This window comes from Aphelocoma coerulescens, chromosome 10 (genome assembly GCF_041296385.1).
Source record: "Aphelocoma coerulescens isolate FSJ_1873_10779 chromosome 10, UR_Acoe_1.0, whole genome shotgun sequence".
Classification (NCBI taxonomy): domain Eukaryota; kingdom Metazoa; phylum Chordata; class Aves; order Passeriformes; family Corvidae; genus Aphelocoma; species Aphelocoma coerulescens.
In genome coordinates, this window is record NC_091024.1 from 19,937,244 (window position 1) to 19,954,938 (window position 17,695).

General features: G+C 57.9%; 1 protein-coding gene across 1 annotated transcript in view; it reads left to right on the forward strand.

Annotated features, from left to right (window-relative positions):
- The window catches only part of HCN4 (hyperpolarization activated cyclic nucleotide gated potassium channel 4), a 91,599-nt gene that overhangs the window by 58,630 nt on the left and 15,274 nt on the right, over nt 1-17,695 (forward strand). Inside the window, exon 4 of the mRNA XM_069025777.1 lies at nt 7,166-7,384. Coding sequence (XP_068881878.1) covers nt 7,166-7,384 — 219 coding nt within the window. The remainder of the gene's footprint in view (nt 1-7,165; nt 7,385-17,695) is intronic.

Here is a 17,695-nt window from a genome sequence, read left to right on the forward strand (position 1 = left end):
GACTGCCCAGTGCCATCCCGAGCTGTGCCTGCTGCTGCTGGGAGGGAGCTGGACACCATATGGCAAAGGCACGGCGAGTTCATGGTACCTTTCAACCATCTCGCTGAGAATGCAGGAGCTTTTATTCAAAGGGACAATGTCCAGTTGATTAAGCAGCAAAAACTGACAAAGCTTAAAAAATTGCCTCTCATTGCAGTTCTTAACCTCCAGATTCCCCCAGCCAATTTCTTCTTGAATAAAGGAAATAATCGGGCACTGGGGCAGAACAGAACAAATGTAAAATGTATCGAAGCTGTGCCAGCCTGCCGTGCCTCCCCCGTGCAGGGCTGTGGGCACAGGCTGCCCGTGCCTGCAGGAGTGAGCATCCATGGAAAGCTCATCTGTTCGCTGTTTATTTATGCATTTCTCCCCCCTGCAATACTGGTTCGTTTCCCGCTGCTGCGAGGTGCCAGGCTGCCAGTTTGGAGCCTGGAACCCTCCGCTTATCCCCAGCACAACAGCAGCCCGTGCAGCTGCTCTGCCCTTCCCTTTCTGCTGTTTATGTGGCACGAGCAGTCAGAGATCAGGCCCATGGTGCTCTCCAGGGCTGAGAGGACACCCAGCTCCTCACCCCAGGGAGCTCTGAGGTGCGGGGGACTCATCCCCATCCTGGGGGTGACTTGGTCCTTTGCAGGATGGCTCAGAGCAGCAGATTTGGAGCACGATTCCCTCACCCCAACATTTGGCTGCTGATGGCAGCAGCTCCTCCTGGCTCCTCCCCATACACCCATCCCTCCATCCATCCATCCATCCATCCATCCATCCATCCATCCATCCATCCATCCATCCCTCCATCCATCCCTCCATCCCTCCATCCATCCCTCCATCCATCCATCCATCCATCCATCCATCCATCCATCCATCCATCCATCCATCCATCCATCCATCCCTCCATCCATCCATCCATCCCTCCATCCCTCCCTCCCTCCATCCATCCATCCATCCATCCATCCATCCATCCATCCATCCATCCATCCATCCATCCATCCATCCCTCCATCCATCCATCCATCCCTCCATCCCTCCCTCCCTCCCTCCATCCCTCCATCCCTCCCTCCCTCCATCCCTCCCTCCCTCCCTCCATCCATCCATCCATCCATCCATCCATCCATCCATCCATCCATCCATCCATCCCTCCCTCCCTCCCTCCCTCCATCCATCCCTCCCTCCCTCCCTCCATCCATCCCTCCCTCCCTCCATCCCTCCATCCCCTCAGGGAAGAGGCACAAGCTGGGGTTGAAGCTGCAGTCAAGAGGAAGGCTCTGGAAAAGTGGCAGCAGATGGGGCAGAGGAAGGAAAGATTCAGCCGAGGCAAATCCCAGCAGCAGGGCTGGGGAGAGAGGAGGATGCATTCCAGAGGCAGCATGGCTCCGCAGGCTCCAGGAGGGCAGGGGAGGGAGCTCCTACCCAGAGCAGAGCTTTCTTCGTGCTGCAGCCTTGTCTTCCCAGCCTTGAGAGCCTCTGAAGCTGGGAATTAAATTTGCCTTGGGGCAATTTTTTTTCTGCTTCTTCCCCGCATCTAAATCACCTTCTTTTTTATTTTTTTTTCTTTTGTTCCACTTAAAAGAAGTGAAAAAAAAAATCATTATCCCTGAAAACAGAGCCTCAGGAAAATGGGATGAAGAACTGGAGAGTTCTACAGCCGCACCTGTAGTTCAGGGGGCTTCCACTCCAGGAGCTGTGCAGGAATCTGCCAGCCCCAAACCAGCCTGGGGTTAGAATACTGAGTGCAGTAGCTCTTCTGCAACCAGACAGGTTTTTTCTCCCAATAATGTCCTTCAATCCCCTGAGAAGAGTTCCAGGTGTGTCACAGGGACCAGTGGTGGATGTGGATGGCTTTATCACTGAAACAATTTCCATCGAATCGAGAGGGGAGTGTTGAGAGAGGCCGCAGAGTCAGGAAGCAAGAAACCGGAGCTGTGGGCTCTGCTTTGGTGGCAGGCTCCAGATGGAAGGTTCCAGAGCGGCTCTGGGTGATGGGCAGGGCTGGCAGGGGAGAGGCCAGGGTGGCCTCTGTGCCAGGGAGCCGGGAGGATGGATTTGGGGACATTCTGTGCCGGCCTGGCTGCAGCTCTGAGGAGATAAATAAATACCCTTGGTGCTCAGCTGCCCTGATTACACTCAGCAGCCAGAAATCCGGGAAAAAGGGAATCTTCTGAAGCTGCTGCAGCCAAGGGGAGCTGGAAGTGAGGTCCAGATGCTTCGCAGGCTTTGTCCATGAGCGTGCTGCTCGTCCTCTGCTTCGGGGTTTCCCACCACTTGGCACTCCATAAAACCAGCCCTGATTTCCATGCAGCAGGGAAGGAAGGTTCATCACCTCCCATCTGCTTCCTAAAGGTTTAATCCTCACCCAGGGGATTTGTGAAGGGTCTGGCGTAGCCAAAACCATCTCGGGGCCTCGCTAAATCCCCGAGTCCGGTTCCTCTCGGTGCTTTCCCTGTGCCCCGTGCTCCATCTGCAGCAGCCGGGGAAGCAGTTGGTGTCTGGCTGACTCTCAAGCGGCAGGGCAGGGTGTTTGCAGTATTAATTGCCGAGCCCCGCTCCCAGGGGCTTCAGCGTCAGCTTTCCCGCAGTGCCCCTCATTAGAGCCTGGAAGCACCGGTGAGTCAGCTGCAGAGTGCGTGCTGCTCCCCCAGAGCCGGCCCGGCAGCTCCTCTCCCGCAGACCCCAGCTCTGCCGAGCCCTGGGAGCTGCTGGGAACACCGGCTCCTCCCCTGGGCGCTGTGCTGAGCCCGCAGACCCTGCAGGGAGGGCAGAGATGGCCCAGGCCACTGCAGCCACCGTGCCCGGCAAGGCCTGCCCAGCCTCCCCTCCGCCAGAACGCGGCGAGCAGAATCCCTCCCTCGGAGCTCAGAGCTCGGAGCTCAGCCCCTCCCTGCTCACAGCACCGTGCTGAGGGTGCCGATGGACGGGGGAAGAGGAGTGGCTGCTGTTGATGCCTTTTCCGGGTCTTAAAATCAAGAGTCAAACACGGTTAGAAGGGGAAAAGGGATTTTACCTTGGTATTTATTTTAAGGATCCTTAGGTGCACCACTTCCAGGTCAAATGCACCGAAATGTGCCCCACAATGCACACCCCAAAAGATCTGGTAGAACATTATAGGTCTTACTAATTAGCATATCTATCAATATATCAATATTGGTATATATATCAAGCCCAGAACAGACAGGTTCTGTCTGAGGTGAAGCCTGACCTGACATCTCCATCTGTTCCTCTGCTATTCCCATCCTTTAAACTGGGCCTGGAGGTGTGTTTGCCCAGCCCAGCAGATCCAGGGGTGGGCAGGGATGGTTGGAGACAGCTCTGGAGTTCTCCAGGTGTTAATGGTGTGGGTCAGGCAGTACATTGTGCCCAATGACTGCCCCCCTATCCCAGGAACTTCCAGTACTTCTCCAATCTTTACTCCTCTCACTCTCCAGTGAGGATTCAACCAGCCACACTCACCTGTACATCAGAACCAAGACGCCCTGTCAGACACCACAGTTTGCCTTTGGGTGCTTCTGTGAGGTGCTACAGAGCCCAGCAGTGCCTTTCAGGTGTGCCAGGAAGTGTCTCCAAGTACTCAAAGGTGGATCTGAGCGGGCCAGACTCTGATGCCAGAGAAGCCCTTCCAGCACTGCCAGCATGGCTGCTAAAACAAACCAGTCCGAGAAACTGCTTCAAAGTCATTCCCCTGCCCTTTGCAGACTCTCTCCGTGCCTCTGAGTAACCCCCTCCTGACTGTGACCAGGCACAGACCTGTAGCTCCACTTTAGCTTGCTTTGGGATTTGCCTAACGAGAGTCATTCTCCCCCTGCAGTTTAAGGCCTCATTTCCCTCTCCTAATGGGCCATTTCAGCCTCTCCAGTGTCTGTGGAGTGGTGCAGCCCTCCCGCGTGGGGACTGGTGTGGTGGGCAATTCCACAGGGGAGGGCTCTTACGGGAACGAGCTGTGGCAGTGTGAGGCACCCCGTGCTGATGAAGCCGAGTCCACACCGCATTTGGAACCTCTTCTAGGCCGGCCTAAAGTGCTGTGGGCTTGACCCATCTGCTCACCCTGTGGAAAACAAAAAAGCCTGAAAACTCAAGATGTACCGAGAGCTGTAAGTGAAGAACCCTCACGGAGCATCCAGTGCTCTCTGCACTCGGTATCCTAAAGGTAATTGCTCCGAAAGGCTTCCCCTTCACAGGAGTGCCTCTCTCTGAGCAGCCCTTGACGCGCTCTCCCAGCAGAGCTCCGTTTGTTTGGAAAGCTCCGTGTTTCCTGCAGCTCTCACCCCCCCGTCTGCCACCCCTGAGTCTGGCACCCGCAGCCCATCCTCGCAGGGAGCCCTGCTGCTGCTGGGAACTGGGCTGGGCCTCGGAGCTGTGCAATTCCCAGGGAGCCAGCAGTGTTTCTGCGGGCTGCAGGGCCTCGGCGTGTCGGATGTTCGAGTTTTGGATGACTAATTCCTACAAAACACTGGCGAGCTTTCTTGTCAACAGCACTCCTGAGCAGCAGGTTGCTGGAAGAATGGCTTTTAAACCTCGAGCCTGCCTGGCACCCAGATGTTCACAGCCACTAAAGAGCCTGGCAGCCAGTTTCCTAGCTCAGCTATTACTGCTCTGTCTGCCCAGATTCCCTCTGGAATTTCAGCTCAGTGCTTTGTCCCTGCTCTCAGGCCTGTGGTGATGTGCTGCCCTGCTAAACTACTGCCACACTGAACTCAGAGGGCAGCAGCATTCCCACTGCTCCCAGTGAGGAGCGGGGCAGGAATTCATCCAACAAGGGATGGGGCAGGACAGCTGCACTGCTCCTGTGCCCAGAACAGCTGGCAGCACACTGCCCACCCTCGCAGGACGTGGCACTTAGAGCCAAGGCTGGCCACGAGTGACAGATCCCTGCTGCTGTCTCGGGGTGAGGGGCAATGCCTGGGCTGAAGCCATGGAGGTCACAGCAGCTGCCACGCCCTGAGAGCAGGGCCCCAGACTGCCAGGACGGCAGGGCTGAGGGCAGGGGGCTCCTGCCAGCGCAGGATGCTGCCCGGGGAGCTGTGTGAGAGCTCGGTGCCTGCACGGAGCAGAAGTGCGTCTGCAAAATGCCACAAAAAACACATCCACCGTTTCTCTGGCCAGGCCTCGCGGCCACAGCACAGGCCTGGAGGCAAAGGGGCAGGAGGGGTCACCTCTTTGGCCCCACACCTCCGGCAGCTCCCGTGGCTGGACCCTCTCTGTGCCCTGGCCAGGGACAAACTCCCTCCACCCTCCTCTGTGTGTGGCTCCTTTGGCTGCTGGTGGCTCCTCCCCCCGAGCCCAGGGCACAGCCAGCAGCTGTCACCAGTGGCCACTTTGTCTCCTGCCCTCTCTCTTGTCTCCAGGGGGGTTTTTCCCAGGTTCCTGCTCTGCTGGAAGGTGAGCCCAGACAGGCTGGCGCCGGCAGGGCAGGAGCAGTCCCTCCTGGCTGTGACTGTGCCCCTGCTCCTGTGCCCGCTCTGCTGTCACTCATGGGGCTTTGTCCTTCTTGTTGCAGTGGGAACCAGGCCTGTTCTTGCATAAGGAAACCGAATCTGGCCGGGTAGTGCTATCAGCTGGCTTTGTCCACGTGCTTATCTCCTAAGCAAGCAGCAGCCCTCGGCGGAGCTTCCAGCCCTGTGCCGCAGCTCCCAGCCAGCTCTGTCGCTGTTCGCTCCCCGTAAGATCAGTGAGAAGTTTCCATGGGCGTCAGTGGCGCTGAGGAGCTGCTTGCAGAGAGGTCGTCAACCTGACTGTGATGAGACACCTCCAGGAGGTGCCTGGGGAGCTCCAGAGCTCCCAGCACTGCTGGCTGCTGGTGCTCTGGGTGGAGGTCACAGGAGAGCTCTTTGTTTATTGGCGAGCCACCAGCAGGCCTGTGCGGTGACCTTCCAAGGTGGCATGTGTGTCTGCAGAGCTCCATCCACACCCTGTGCCCTTCCCAGGGATGGGGCAGCTGAGGAGCGCCCGGTGCTGCCGTGGCTCTCACCCAGCAGAGGCATTTTTCCATCCTTGTAAGAGCTGTGAGTGATGGCAGAGCGGTCACTGGACAAGGTTCCACAGCCGGCACTTGCTGGCAGATAATCCCCACAGGATGAGCTGTTCCAGCAGCTCAGGCTGATCAGAACCATCAGGAAATGTGGGCTGGTTTTTGTCCCTGTGCCGTGATGTCCCTGCTGCCTGTGCGAGCTGCAGTGGAGAGCACACGGTGTCTCAGGACACCTCTCCTGGCAGATGTTGCTGCTCTCAAATGAGGCCATTTGTAGCTCCTTAGCTCCCTGAGAAAGCCCCGTTTGGCACTGAGAACTTGCTCTCCAGACATTATCAGCTTCACTCTCTGCCCTTCTCATCTCTCAGGTAATGACCAGAGCCCCTGGCCATTTCCTAAATGGCTGGGCAGAGATTTTTCCCCACTCTCAGCTCCCGCTGCTGGCTCCTGGCTCAGGCTCTCTGTTGCAAGTCTCAGTTGAAGTCCATTTCCCTGGGGAGGAAATGATTTGCTTCAGTTCCCCTCCCTCACATGGGTCACTGTGAAATCTCCCAGTGCATCATCTGGGTTTATCCCAGGTTACAGCAGGGCAGCCTGGCTGCCTTCCCTGCTGGAAAAGCACATGGAATTGCCAAACTGGGATGGCAGGTCACAGAACCTGGGCTCATTTTCCAAATGGAGTGAGCTGGGCTTGCGGGGCTGTGAGGGCTCTGAGAGGTTTGGGGTCTAGGGGCTTAGTGAGGGATACAGGAGTTACGGGGTCTGTGGAGGCATTAAGGTGTAGGGACTCTGTGGGCTATAGGGTCAACTGAGGGATGTGGAACTTATGGGGGCTCTGAGGGGCTTGGGGTGTAGGGGCTCAGTGAGGGATATGGGAGTTATGGGGGCTCTGAGGGGCATTGAGGTGTAGGGGCTCTGTGGGCTATGGGTCACTGAGGCATGTGGGAGTTATGGGGGCTCTGAGGGGTTTGGGGGTTGAGACTCCATAGCCCTCCTAGCTTTCAAAGACTCCCCAGGCCTCCAAGCCACCAAAGAACTAAATCCCTGGTGTAACACGTCGAGGTGCTGCCGACAGGGATTTTTGGGTGCAGCAGCAGGGTGCTTTCCTGCCCCGTGCCCGTGTCCGGAGCGCCGTGTCCCGTGCTGAAGCTGTGCTGTGTCCCTGCAGAACGACTCGTGGGGGAAGCAGTACTCGTACGCCCTGTTCAAGGCCATGAGCCACATGCTGTGCATCGGCTACGGGCAGCAGGCGCCGGTGGGGATGTCGGACGTGTGGCTCACCATGCTCAGCATGATCGTGGGGGCCACCTGCTACGCCATGTTCATCGGCCACGCCACCGCCCTCATCCAGTCCCTGGACTCCTCGCGCCGCCAGTACCAGGAGAAGGTAAGGGCAGCCCTGCTGGGACCGCGGTGGTCTCTGTGCTGGCTGGAGGGAGCCCGGGGTGGTCTCTGTGCTGGCTGGAGGGAGCCCGGGGTGGTCTCTGTGCTGGCCAGAAGGAGCCCGGGGTGGTCTCTGTGCTGTCCAGAGGGAGCCCGGGGTGGTCTCTGTGCTGTCCAGAAGGAGCCCGGGGTGGTCTCTGTGCTGTTCAGAGGGAGCCCGGGGTGGTCTCTGTGCTGGCCAGAAGGAGCCTGGGGTGGTCTCTGTGCTGTCCAGAAGGAGCCTGGGGTGGTCTCTGTGCTGGCCAGAGGGAGCCCGGGGTGGTCTCTGTGCTGTCCAGAAGGAGCCTGGGGTGGTCTCTGTGCTGGCCAGAGGGAGCCTGGGGTGGTCTCTGTGCTGTCCAGAAGGAGCTCAGGGTGGTCTCTGTGCTGTCCAGAAGGAGCTCAGGGTGGTCTCTGTGCTGTTCAGAGGGAGCCCGGGGTGGTCTCTGTGCTGGCCAGAAGGAGCTCGGGGTGGTCTCTGTGCTGTTCAGAGGGAGCCCGGGGTGGTCTCTGTGCTGTCCAGAAGGAGCTCAGGGTGGTCTCTGTGCTGTTCAGAGGGAGCCCGGGGTGGTTTCCGTGCCAGAAACCAGCACTGTCAGTGAGAGAGGCCGAGGGTGCAGTTCCTTGGCCATTCATCCCCATCCCTCCACTCCAACACCCTCAGGAAGAAACAGCAGCAGGATCAGGTAACCAGAGCAGGGCGAGGAGGTGACTGTTGCTGTCTCTGCCTGACTTTGTACGCCAACGTTATCAATGTCACCGGTACCTAACATTGGAAGTCACTTTTTCCTTTCCCACACCTTGTTTCAAACCCCCAGGGAACGTTCCAGAATGTGCAGCTTCTGTTTAGCAAGTGCTGTCTTTGAAAGTATCCAGATTATTCACTCCAGGGCTGCTGAGCGAGCTGCGGGACAGCCCCCAAAGCCCAGATGAAGGCTCGGGAGCTCGGAGCAGGTTCCCCGGGTGGCTGTGGAATTAATGGCACCGTTGTTGGATTGCAGATTGGAGGCATGGCCAGAAGTGTCACAGCCAGTCAGGTTGCCACTGCCACAGTCACTGAATTTGTGAGCTGGGCAGGGCATCCAAAAACAGCAGTTGCCCTCAGCTGGTGGGGCTGAGGAGGTTTTGTGGCCAGGGGTCTTGTGGATACATTTGATCTGGAGATTAAGAAGAGGAATTGTTCCTATTCTGACCCTGCTAGGTGCAGTTTAGGTGAGAGGGGAGCTGTGACTCAGGTGGGGAAACTGTGACCAGCAGGCACTGCTCAGGTGAGTTTTAAGTTCGGGGAGGAGGTGGGATGACCTTGGAGCAGGTTCGAGACACGGGGATTGCAATGGGAAGAGAGCTGGGCAGAGAGGGAGAGCAAAGAAGGCCAGAGGCTGACTCATGCTTGGAGCACAGGGAAGATCCCAAACCACAGCTAGAGCTAGAGGAGGGGGAACGCCCAGAAGAAGAGCGTGGAGGCCTGGGATGCATCCCGGAGCATCCAGAGCTTCAGCTGTGTGCTGCAGCTCAGCCGGGCTGCTCCTGCCGGAGAGCAGGGCACGCCGGAGAGAAGGACACTGCAGCACAGGGAATGCAGGCTGATCAAATCTCGGCATGCAGAGTGCTTATTCAAATGTGTTTGAAGTAGCACAGAAGTCAAGGACTGATCTGCAAACCCAGCCACCTGGCCAGCCTGGCGCAGCCAAGGCTGCACCTGCAGCACTGGGCACTCCGCACTCCAGACAAGGGCACAGCGTGACCCTGCGGTTGGATTCCAGTCAGTGCTCGGGGAAATCAGTCCCCAGGAAGCCAGCAGGGGCTGTGGAGGGGGTGGCAGGCACAGTGGGAAGTGTTAAAGCCCGCTTAGAAAGCAGGGATGTGAGTGAGAGGGTTGACAGAGCCAGGAGAAGAGCGCTGACAAAGGCGGTGGGGAGAGGACTGCACAAAGGGTGCATTCCTGTGGCAGGTTCATTTCCCGAGTTATCCTCCCAGGATCAAAGCCTCAGGGGCTCGGCGCGTTCATTTTCCTCTTGCAAATGGGACAAGCGATGGCCTAAAAACAAACATGTATTGACTTCCCGCATTCCTTAGCACTCGGAGAGCCACGATTCAAATGAGGCTGCTGCGTGATTTGCAGCTCTGCAACTCAATTTAGTGCGGCCCTCCTGGGACAAAGCGTCTGGTGAAGCAGATTAGAGAATCTCTACAAGTTCGGAGGTCGTTGGTAGAAGCCAGCAGCGACTGAGAGACCTCTGCTGAGCACCCTGTGGGCTCTGCCTGTCCCTCAGCACAGCTCAGCCTGCGGGGCCTCGGGAGCTGTGCTGGGAGCGGCCAAGGAAAGGGACACGGTGGGCAGGGAGAGGAACAGCACGAACCCAAACGGGAGAGGAGGTGACAGCTGGAACTGCCCTGGAAGGCTCTGCAGCGGGGCACCCTCAAAACAAGGTTCAGGGGTGAGTTTTTGGGGAGGTTTCAGGTTGTCCAGACCTCTGCCAATGCACTGGTTGTTCCCTTGGACAAGCAGGGCTTTGGAAAAGAGGAATGAAAGCCAAGCTGTGCTGGCTGTCGGCTTCGGGAGCAGGCTTGTCTCACTCTGCCTCAGATCCTCTGAACACTGGGACAGCAATCCCTGTCCTGTCGAAATCTCCTCCCAGAGCCTCTCACTTCGTGCTGTGCTGGTTCTGCAGGGCAGGGAGGCTGGGTGGGATCCGTGGGCTGGCAGGAACCACGGAGAATTCAGCGGGAATTCAGCGGGAATTCCTGCTCCAAGCCAGGGAGCTGCTGAGGCTCCTGGGTACCAGGGGACAGTCCCCCGTGGCACAGAGCACGCCCGGCACGTGGAGGGGGCACAGCCGTGGGGCAGGGCCAGCGCTGGCCTCCCTGAAAATGGGAACAGCTCTTTGGACGTGGCTCTCTGAAGGGACTGTTTGCCCTCCACTGCCAGAGGCAAACCAAGAAGGGCCCATCAGAGCTTCAGTGGTCACAGAGAGGCAGTGGCAGGATCAGGGGCTGATCTTCTCTCTTAACCTCAGTCTGGAGTCTAACTCCACAGCATCCTTGCACCCGGGGCTGGTGTCTATTTCCTGCATGTGAGACAGCACCACTAGAGCTCCATCCTGAGGGATTCTGACAGAAACGTTTCCCACAGTGGTGCTGGGCAGCGTGGTGGTGTGAGTGAGTCGATGTGACAGCTCTGACCCAGAACATGCCTGTTCTCACCCGGAGCTCCCTGCCACTGTGCTCGGCTGGGCGCGCTCTTCTGGCTTCCCACACCCTCACTGAGCTCATTTCTTCTCCCACATTACTTTTCTGCAACATTGTGGGTCGAAAGAGCTTATCTTGGAGTGCCAGAGCTGGTGCAGGTGCTGGGGAGGGACTCAAGGACAGGAGCAGGGGTACAAGACCCTCTGTTTATAGATCAGCTGGAGCCTTTACTTCATCCCTGAATGCAGAATTACCCCCAGCCTGTGTGACCGTGGCTCACATGAGAGGAAATGTTCTTGGCCCAGGAGAGGGATAAGCTAGCCAGATATGCCAGTGATTCCCATGCTTTTTGCAGGTCCTCCTATTAATTTCTTTCCCTAATCCTGCAGCTGAGCTGGATTCGTATTTCTGTCAAGTCACCACACACAGCCTCTCATCCTCCCCAGCGCTCTGTCACCTTGAGGGCTCGGGAGGGTGACTGTGCTGCTTGCTGCCATCCTGGGCTCACTCTCCCATCCCAGCAGGCGCAGGGAGGCTCAGCCCCGGGTACAGCAGGGGAGGGACTGGTGAGAAGCAGGGGTTGCTGCTGTCAGCACTGCAGAGCCCAGCAGAGCCCTAATCTCTCCTCCCAGAGCCTCCTCTCCCCTCAGGATCTGTGCTGCGCTGGCGCTCTCTGCTCTCCGCACTCCTTCCTCGCTCCTCCTCCTCCCTGAGCAGTCCATCCAGTGCCTCTTGTTCCTAAAATACCTCTCGGCTCTGGGTAGAGACTCACGGTTTCCCGTGTCACCGTTCTGAAGCAGCACGTGCTGCGGCTCGCTTGCAGGGGGACGGGCAGGTAACGCTGCCGAGAGAACGGCTCCAGAAGCCCCGCAGAGCACTGGCATCGCCCCTCAGCTCCTCACACACCTCACAGCCCTCCTGCCCACAGTTCCTCCTGTGCTCTGCCTGTCCAAGCACTTCGCTGCCCTGCTCTCACATTTCAGCCCTTCCATCAGCAGCCTGAATGCAGCAGAGGGAAACCGGGGAGAGTTTAGTCGTGGGAAAGGCCGAAATAAAACCGCTGGAATGTTCTGTCCCTGTCGGGGATGTTGGAGCAGCACTGGCTGGAGGGGAATCCAGGCAGTGCCCTCGGCCTGCCCACTGCTCTGAGAGCTGGGAGCCTGTCCTGGGGCTCAGGCTGCCCTCGCTCCTTCTGGGAGAGCAGCAGCAGAGCTGTATTAGCAGCAGGTTTAAAGGGTGGTTTGGGCTTTTTTATGGTCCATGATGAAACCGGACAAGTCACAGCTCCAGGGTGCTGCAGAGCTCCAGAGTCTCGTTAACCTCGGAATATTTAGACAGATTGACTCGAGGAAAACCTTCCAGGTGTTGCTGAGTGCCCAGATGCAGATCCAGCCCCCGGCAGTGGGAATCCCAGATCTGCTTTGTCAGTGGGCAGGAGCTGGAGCCCTCCTCCTCCTCCCTGAGGCACCTGGAGCAGAGCCAGCACGGGGGAGAGGAGCCCTCACTGCCCTCGGTGGGCTGGGGGCTGCTCTGAGCTGCCTCCCCATGAGCTCGTGCAGGGAGCTGGGGCACAGATCCTGCCTGGGCTCCTGGGTAGCCACACCAGCCTGGCCCCGTGCCCTGCTGATGAGCACCCCCTGCCAGCAGAGCTCATGAACCCTGTGCTGGAGCTGGGGTGAGCGCTGGGGCTCCGGAGCTGGCTGAGCCTGGGGGACACAGACACTGCGGTGACTCCGGGAGCCTGGGCGGGCACACACTGCCAGGATTCCACTGCTGCCAGGGGGGAAACTTCACATCCTTTACCACTCTGGGCAGGATTGGAAAGGGCATTCCCAAGAGGACTGGTCACCAATAAGTTCTTAGGGATCATTCCCACTTTCCTGGAGCTCCCGGGCATTCTGGAGGAGTCTCCTCCTGAGCCAGCACCCGCTGTGGAGCTGCAGAGCTCCCTCACTCCTTGGGTAATGTGTGTGAAGGAGAGGGCAGGGAGTGCAGCACGCCAGAAATTAAAGGTGTTTGCAGCACTTAATCAAATGCAGAATGCAATCAAATTTCCTAATTGGAAAAAGTTTGGAGAGCCCAGCTTTATCCTGTCGTGCCTGCACCGGGTTTTTGTTCCCTCTGTGGAGAGATGGCCTGAGCAGTGCTGTGTCCCACCTCCCTGGCAGTCCAGCAGCTGGGGCTGATAACAAGGCTGATAAGTGATGTCCTTCGGTGAGGTGTCTGGGCCTCTGCTGTGCCGTGGCCTCGGGTGCCAGCACTGCCCTGGGGCAGTTCCCTGCAGGTAATGGGGTGTTATAAACAATGAGCTGTTCACCTCAGCCAGAAACTCAGAAATCGTATCAGCTGTTTTAGGGTTATTTAATCCTTTCCCTGAAAGAACCCTGGGTTGTTATAAAACAGAAATGTTTGCTCAATGAAAACCTCATGGCTTCTTTTCAGAATGCCTTGGGGTGCCAGCTGCCTTACCCGCACTGGGGTTGAGTAGTTCCTGCTCATGCAGGAGAATATTTCGTGGGTGGCCTTAAACGTGGTTTAGAAGGCCCGTTCTGAAGCTGTAAAACATGTCAGAAACGGGGGAGTTACAGCCCAGGTTCTGACTCCTCCATCCTGGGCCTGGAAGGCACACGGGTCGTTCTGCCCCTCGGAGCAGTGACGCCTGCTCCGAGCTGGGGCTGCCTGCCTTGCCATGGCAAGGGAATGTCCCCGCCTCGGCAGCTCTTCCCGTCCCACCGAGGGGACTGCAGACTTCGTTATCAGTCTGGGAACCTGCTTTGGCACTCGAGCTGTTAGTAAATAAATAATAAATGGATGAAGAGCTGATGCTGCGGCGCGCGGAGCCTCCCGCAGAGCTGCCTGTCCCGCTGCTCCCAGCAGTGCCGATCCCTCGCTGCACCCTCGCTGCTCCCCCATCCCTGTTCCAGCCCTTGGGGGCACATTTCACCTCGTCTCCCTCCTTCTGCTCCTCTGGGCAGAGCACTGCTGGTCCCTTTTCCCCGTCCCACTCTGGATGTGTGGCTCCAGTGACCTGACATCTCCACAGTGTCCTGTGGTGTTTCTGAAGGTGGATTGACCGTGGCCAGAAGTGCCCTGTGCTGGCCTGGTGCCTTATGGCAGGATGTGGCCTGTCCAGCCCAGCCAGGCATTGCCTTCAGGGGCCATTCCCAGGGGAAACAGGCTCTTCCCATAGCCACGACGTGCAGGTTTGTCTGTATTGCATTCCTGTGGGATGTGCAGGATTAGAGCTTCGGGCTCGGCACCCACAACATTTCGTGCAGAGGGATTTGTCCCACAGCTCCTGGATCTGCTTTCCTCAGAACCCCGAGCAGCAGAGATGGCTGGAGGCAAACAGGGGCTTCATCAGGCTCCTTATTCATCCTGCTCAGTCCGGTGCCATCTCCCAGCCCAGCAGTGGGATTGTCCGAGGCACAATCCCTGCCTGAACAGGAGCTGATGCTCAGCAGGGGGAGGCAACTCACGGCCATCCCCAGGGCAAGGAATGTTGGAGAAAAGTGGGAGAAAAGCTCCAGGAAGTCTCTGTGCCACAGCAAGAGATCAGGAGCCTGACAATTCCCAAAGGTACCGTGCAGTAAGGGGAAAAGTGTCCCAGCTTTTCCAGGAAGGGACACTTAAAACTCATTTTCTGGTGGCAAAACGATCGAGGGCCGTGGTACAGGAATTAATTAATCCAGCCTTTGGAAAGGGTCACAACCAGGACATCACATCAGGCCTTTCCAGAATGGAGGTAGCTCCCAGATTGTGTCCCAGAACTCCTCTGTTCTTCCCTGAAGCCCCTCAGCAGTCCTGCAGCTCCACGAGAATGAGCATGTGGAGTCACATGTAGATCATAGACTAGATCCTGAGGGTGGCAATATGAATGGCTGAAGAGAGCCAGAACCCCAGAACTCAGCGTTTCTGTGGGTCTGACGATTCCTGAGTGCTGGGGAGTTTCACTGTTTGGCTCCTGACCAGACATCAGGGGAAATAGAACAGAGATTCCCCTGTGTCCTGTCAGGACCCTCCACGCGGTGAATCCCACGAGCTGATGGTTCCCCTGCGGAGCACTGATGCACCTGGGAGAGCCCCAGCACCGGGCAGGGTGGCTCTTAACCCAGCTCCAGGGGTATCCTGCTGCCAGAGCACCACAGTCCTTCCCTGAGCTGCGAATGCTCTGCTGCAGCCTCCTTCTCCTTCCACAAGCGCATCTCTGGTCACTTCCCTGGGGTCCAGACACGGAGATGTTTGTGATTGGAATTACACCCGGTGCCACAATGATCTCAGCCTCATCCTGGAAGGATCCGAGCAGAGCCAGGATCACGGAATGTGCTGGCTTGGAAGGGACCCTCAGGGATCATGGAGCCCTGCACGGGACACCCCAACAATCCCCCCTGTGCCTGGTGGTTTCCACATTCAGAACTGGGGCAAGGAACGGCTGAGCCTCTTCAGTGATTGATCCCTGCCAGAGAGAGGAGGATCCCTGACAGGTGTGAGGGCATGGAAGGAGTTAAACGTATTTAGTTGGCTTTGGGCTGTGAGTGATCGGAGCTTTGGAAGGAGGGGAGGGAGGTGGTGAGGCAGGAGGGAAAGTGGCCAGCTATAGAAGCAAAAATACTCAGCCAAACGGTTTCCTTTTGATATATTAATACCTCCTTCAAGGGCTATTTGAGGAAAAACAGACTTAAGAAAATGAGCTGGGATTTAAATGGGCTCGATTGTCTTCAGAGAGATTTAAATAATTCCTAAATGAGTGGTTTTGGTTGAACCCAGAGAGGCCACTAAGCTCTGAGCACAGGTCAGGCTGGGGACAGGGAGACAAGTGGGAGGCTGAGCAGGCGAGGAGGAGGAGGAGGGAGGAGGGGAAGCGGCTGTCAGGGAGGCCTGGCCACGGCTGAAAGGCAGCAAAGGGACAGCAAGTGGCTTTAGAGAGGGCCAGCTGAGCATGGCATCATCTGCCTGACCCTGCAGGAGTGGGGCCTGCAGCAGCTCCAAGGGAAGGGGGAGCACCCCAGTGAATCTTCAGTCCCTCAAACATGGCAAGAAGGGGTCGATGCTTTCATTTCTGACCCCATCTCTGCACAAGGGAGAGCCGAGGGCCCCAAAACCCTCGTGGGTGAGAGGAGGGAGCACCAGCAGAGGCAGGAGAGACAAGATCTTCCTCTCCTTAACCATGACAGAGAGTGATGGTTCCTTATTTCACAGATTGCTTTTATAACCCTGATTTTCATTCGCGGTCAGAAGCAGCACCATTATTTGGGGGGAGGTAAATTTGTCCTGCTTTCCCTGGGAGCCTTATCTGGGGACAGCGTGGCAGGGGACTCTGCAGAGCAGTAATTTATTGCTCTTTGTTGCAAAGCCATAAATCCACGTTTGTGGTGAATAAGCAGAGTCCCAGTCACCCCATCCAGCCCGTGCTGGGCGATTCTTGGAGTGTGGGGATGTTTTTCCCAGGGAGCAAAGGGCAGTGGAAGATGGACAGCAAGTGCAGCAGAGGAGGGGAGAGGGGCAGGGGCTGCAGCAGGGGAAGAGAGGCACCTGGTGACACTGGTCAGTGTCCAGCTCAGCCACTGCACTACAGCCGAGAGTGTCGGGGGATATTTTTGGCAAATCATTTATTGAACAAAAATGCAGCATTAAAGCAGGCAGAACTCTCTGTGGATTTTAGATGAAATTACTAAACCTGAGTCAGCAGAAGCTCATGCCTGATGACTTCCCTTTCTGTGGTGAGAGTCCCGCACGTCCTGTGCCCGGTTTGCCAGCTCCCATGGGTGTCTCGGGCTGCGGAGCCTCTCCAGCAGCAGGAGACATCTGTGGGGAGATGGGCTGCAAACCTTGTGACTTGCTGCTCGGAAGACCGCAAGCTCCAAAATGCTCTGTGGGTGAGTTGCCCACCAGGGAGCTGCTGTTTCCCATCCCTTTCCTGCCTGGCTTCCCCCGGGCACCCAGCACATCCTGTGCTGCTGCAGCCAGTCCCAGCACAGCCTGGGCTACACAGGTGACCAAGGGCAGGGGTCAGTGCCAGGGGGGCCTGGTGGCTCCCTTGCCTTTGGTCAGGCTGGAGGGATCAGGAATATTTCCAGGCAGCTCCTGTGCTTTGGGAATGCCAGGAAGCCCTGAGTGTCCCCTCTGCCACCCTGGCCCCTTGGAGCGATGCCCTCTCCTGCGTGGTGCCGATGGGGGTGGCAGCGCCAGCACAGGCTGTCCCCGGAGCAGCGCCCGGGGCTGTGACGAGCACGACCTCACTGATCAGCCTCTCCAGCTCCAGCTGCACCAAAGGGACCTTCAGGAACCTGCTGATCAGGGAGAAGAGGGGAAGGAGGGCTGGCAAAGGAGCAGCGTAGTCCTAGGGTCGGCATTTAGCACAGGACACACTCAGGCTCGTGTCCTGGACTGCCACCGGTGAAGGGAGCGCGGCCATTCCCTGCACACACCTTGTCCTGCAGCACCTGCAGGGCAGCAGGACGCTGGCACAGCCCTGGCCCCTGGGGAGGTGTCCTTTATTCACACGAAGCACCACTCACCCCAAAGCTGCTCTGCCGGCAGTCAGAGCGTGCCCTTGTACCCCCTCGCACCGACACCGCGGAGAATTTTCATCAGGTGAGAATACGCATGGGTTAGGGTGGGTGCACGGGCACAGGAACCAAGGGCAGCAAAGAAGGTCATGGGAAAGCAAAGGTGCCATCGTGGCAGGGCAGGCAGGAGCACAGAGGAGAGAAGCAGCAGGCTGCGTCCTGCAGCTTCAGCCAAATAACTGGGATTTGATCCCGGCTGTGCCCTGGGTTTGGCTGTGAGCGCACACCCAGGGCAGGTTCTGTGCTTCCCCTGGCACGGGCCCTGAGGGGCTGCGCTTCTGTGACAGCTCTGGAGCGCAGCTGGCCGCTGTCCTGCCGTGTGCCATGGAAAAACCTTCCCCGGGGGCTCTGGGACTCTGCCGCTCCCACCCCGCACTGCCCTCGCTGGGCGCGGTTTGCTGGGAGGAGATGCCCGGCCGGGCGCTCCTGACGCAGCCCTGCTCGCAGCTGGGGCTGTGCGTGGAGGGGAGAGCGGGGAGCGAGCAGCCGTCCCACAGGGTACCCGGCTGAGGATGGCT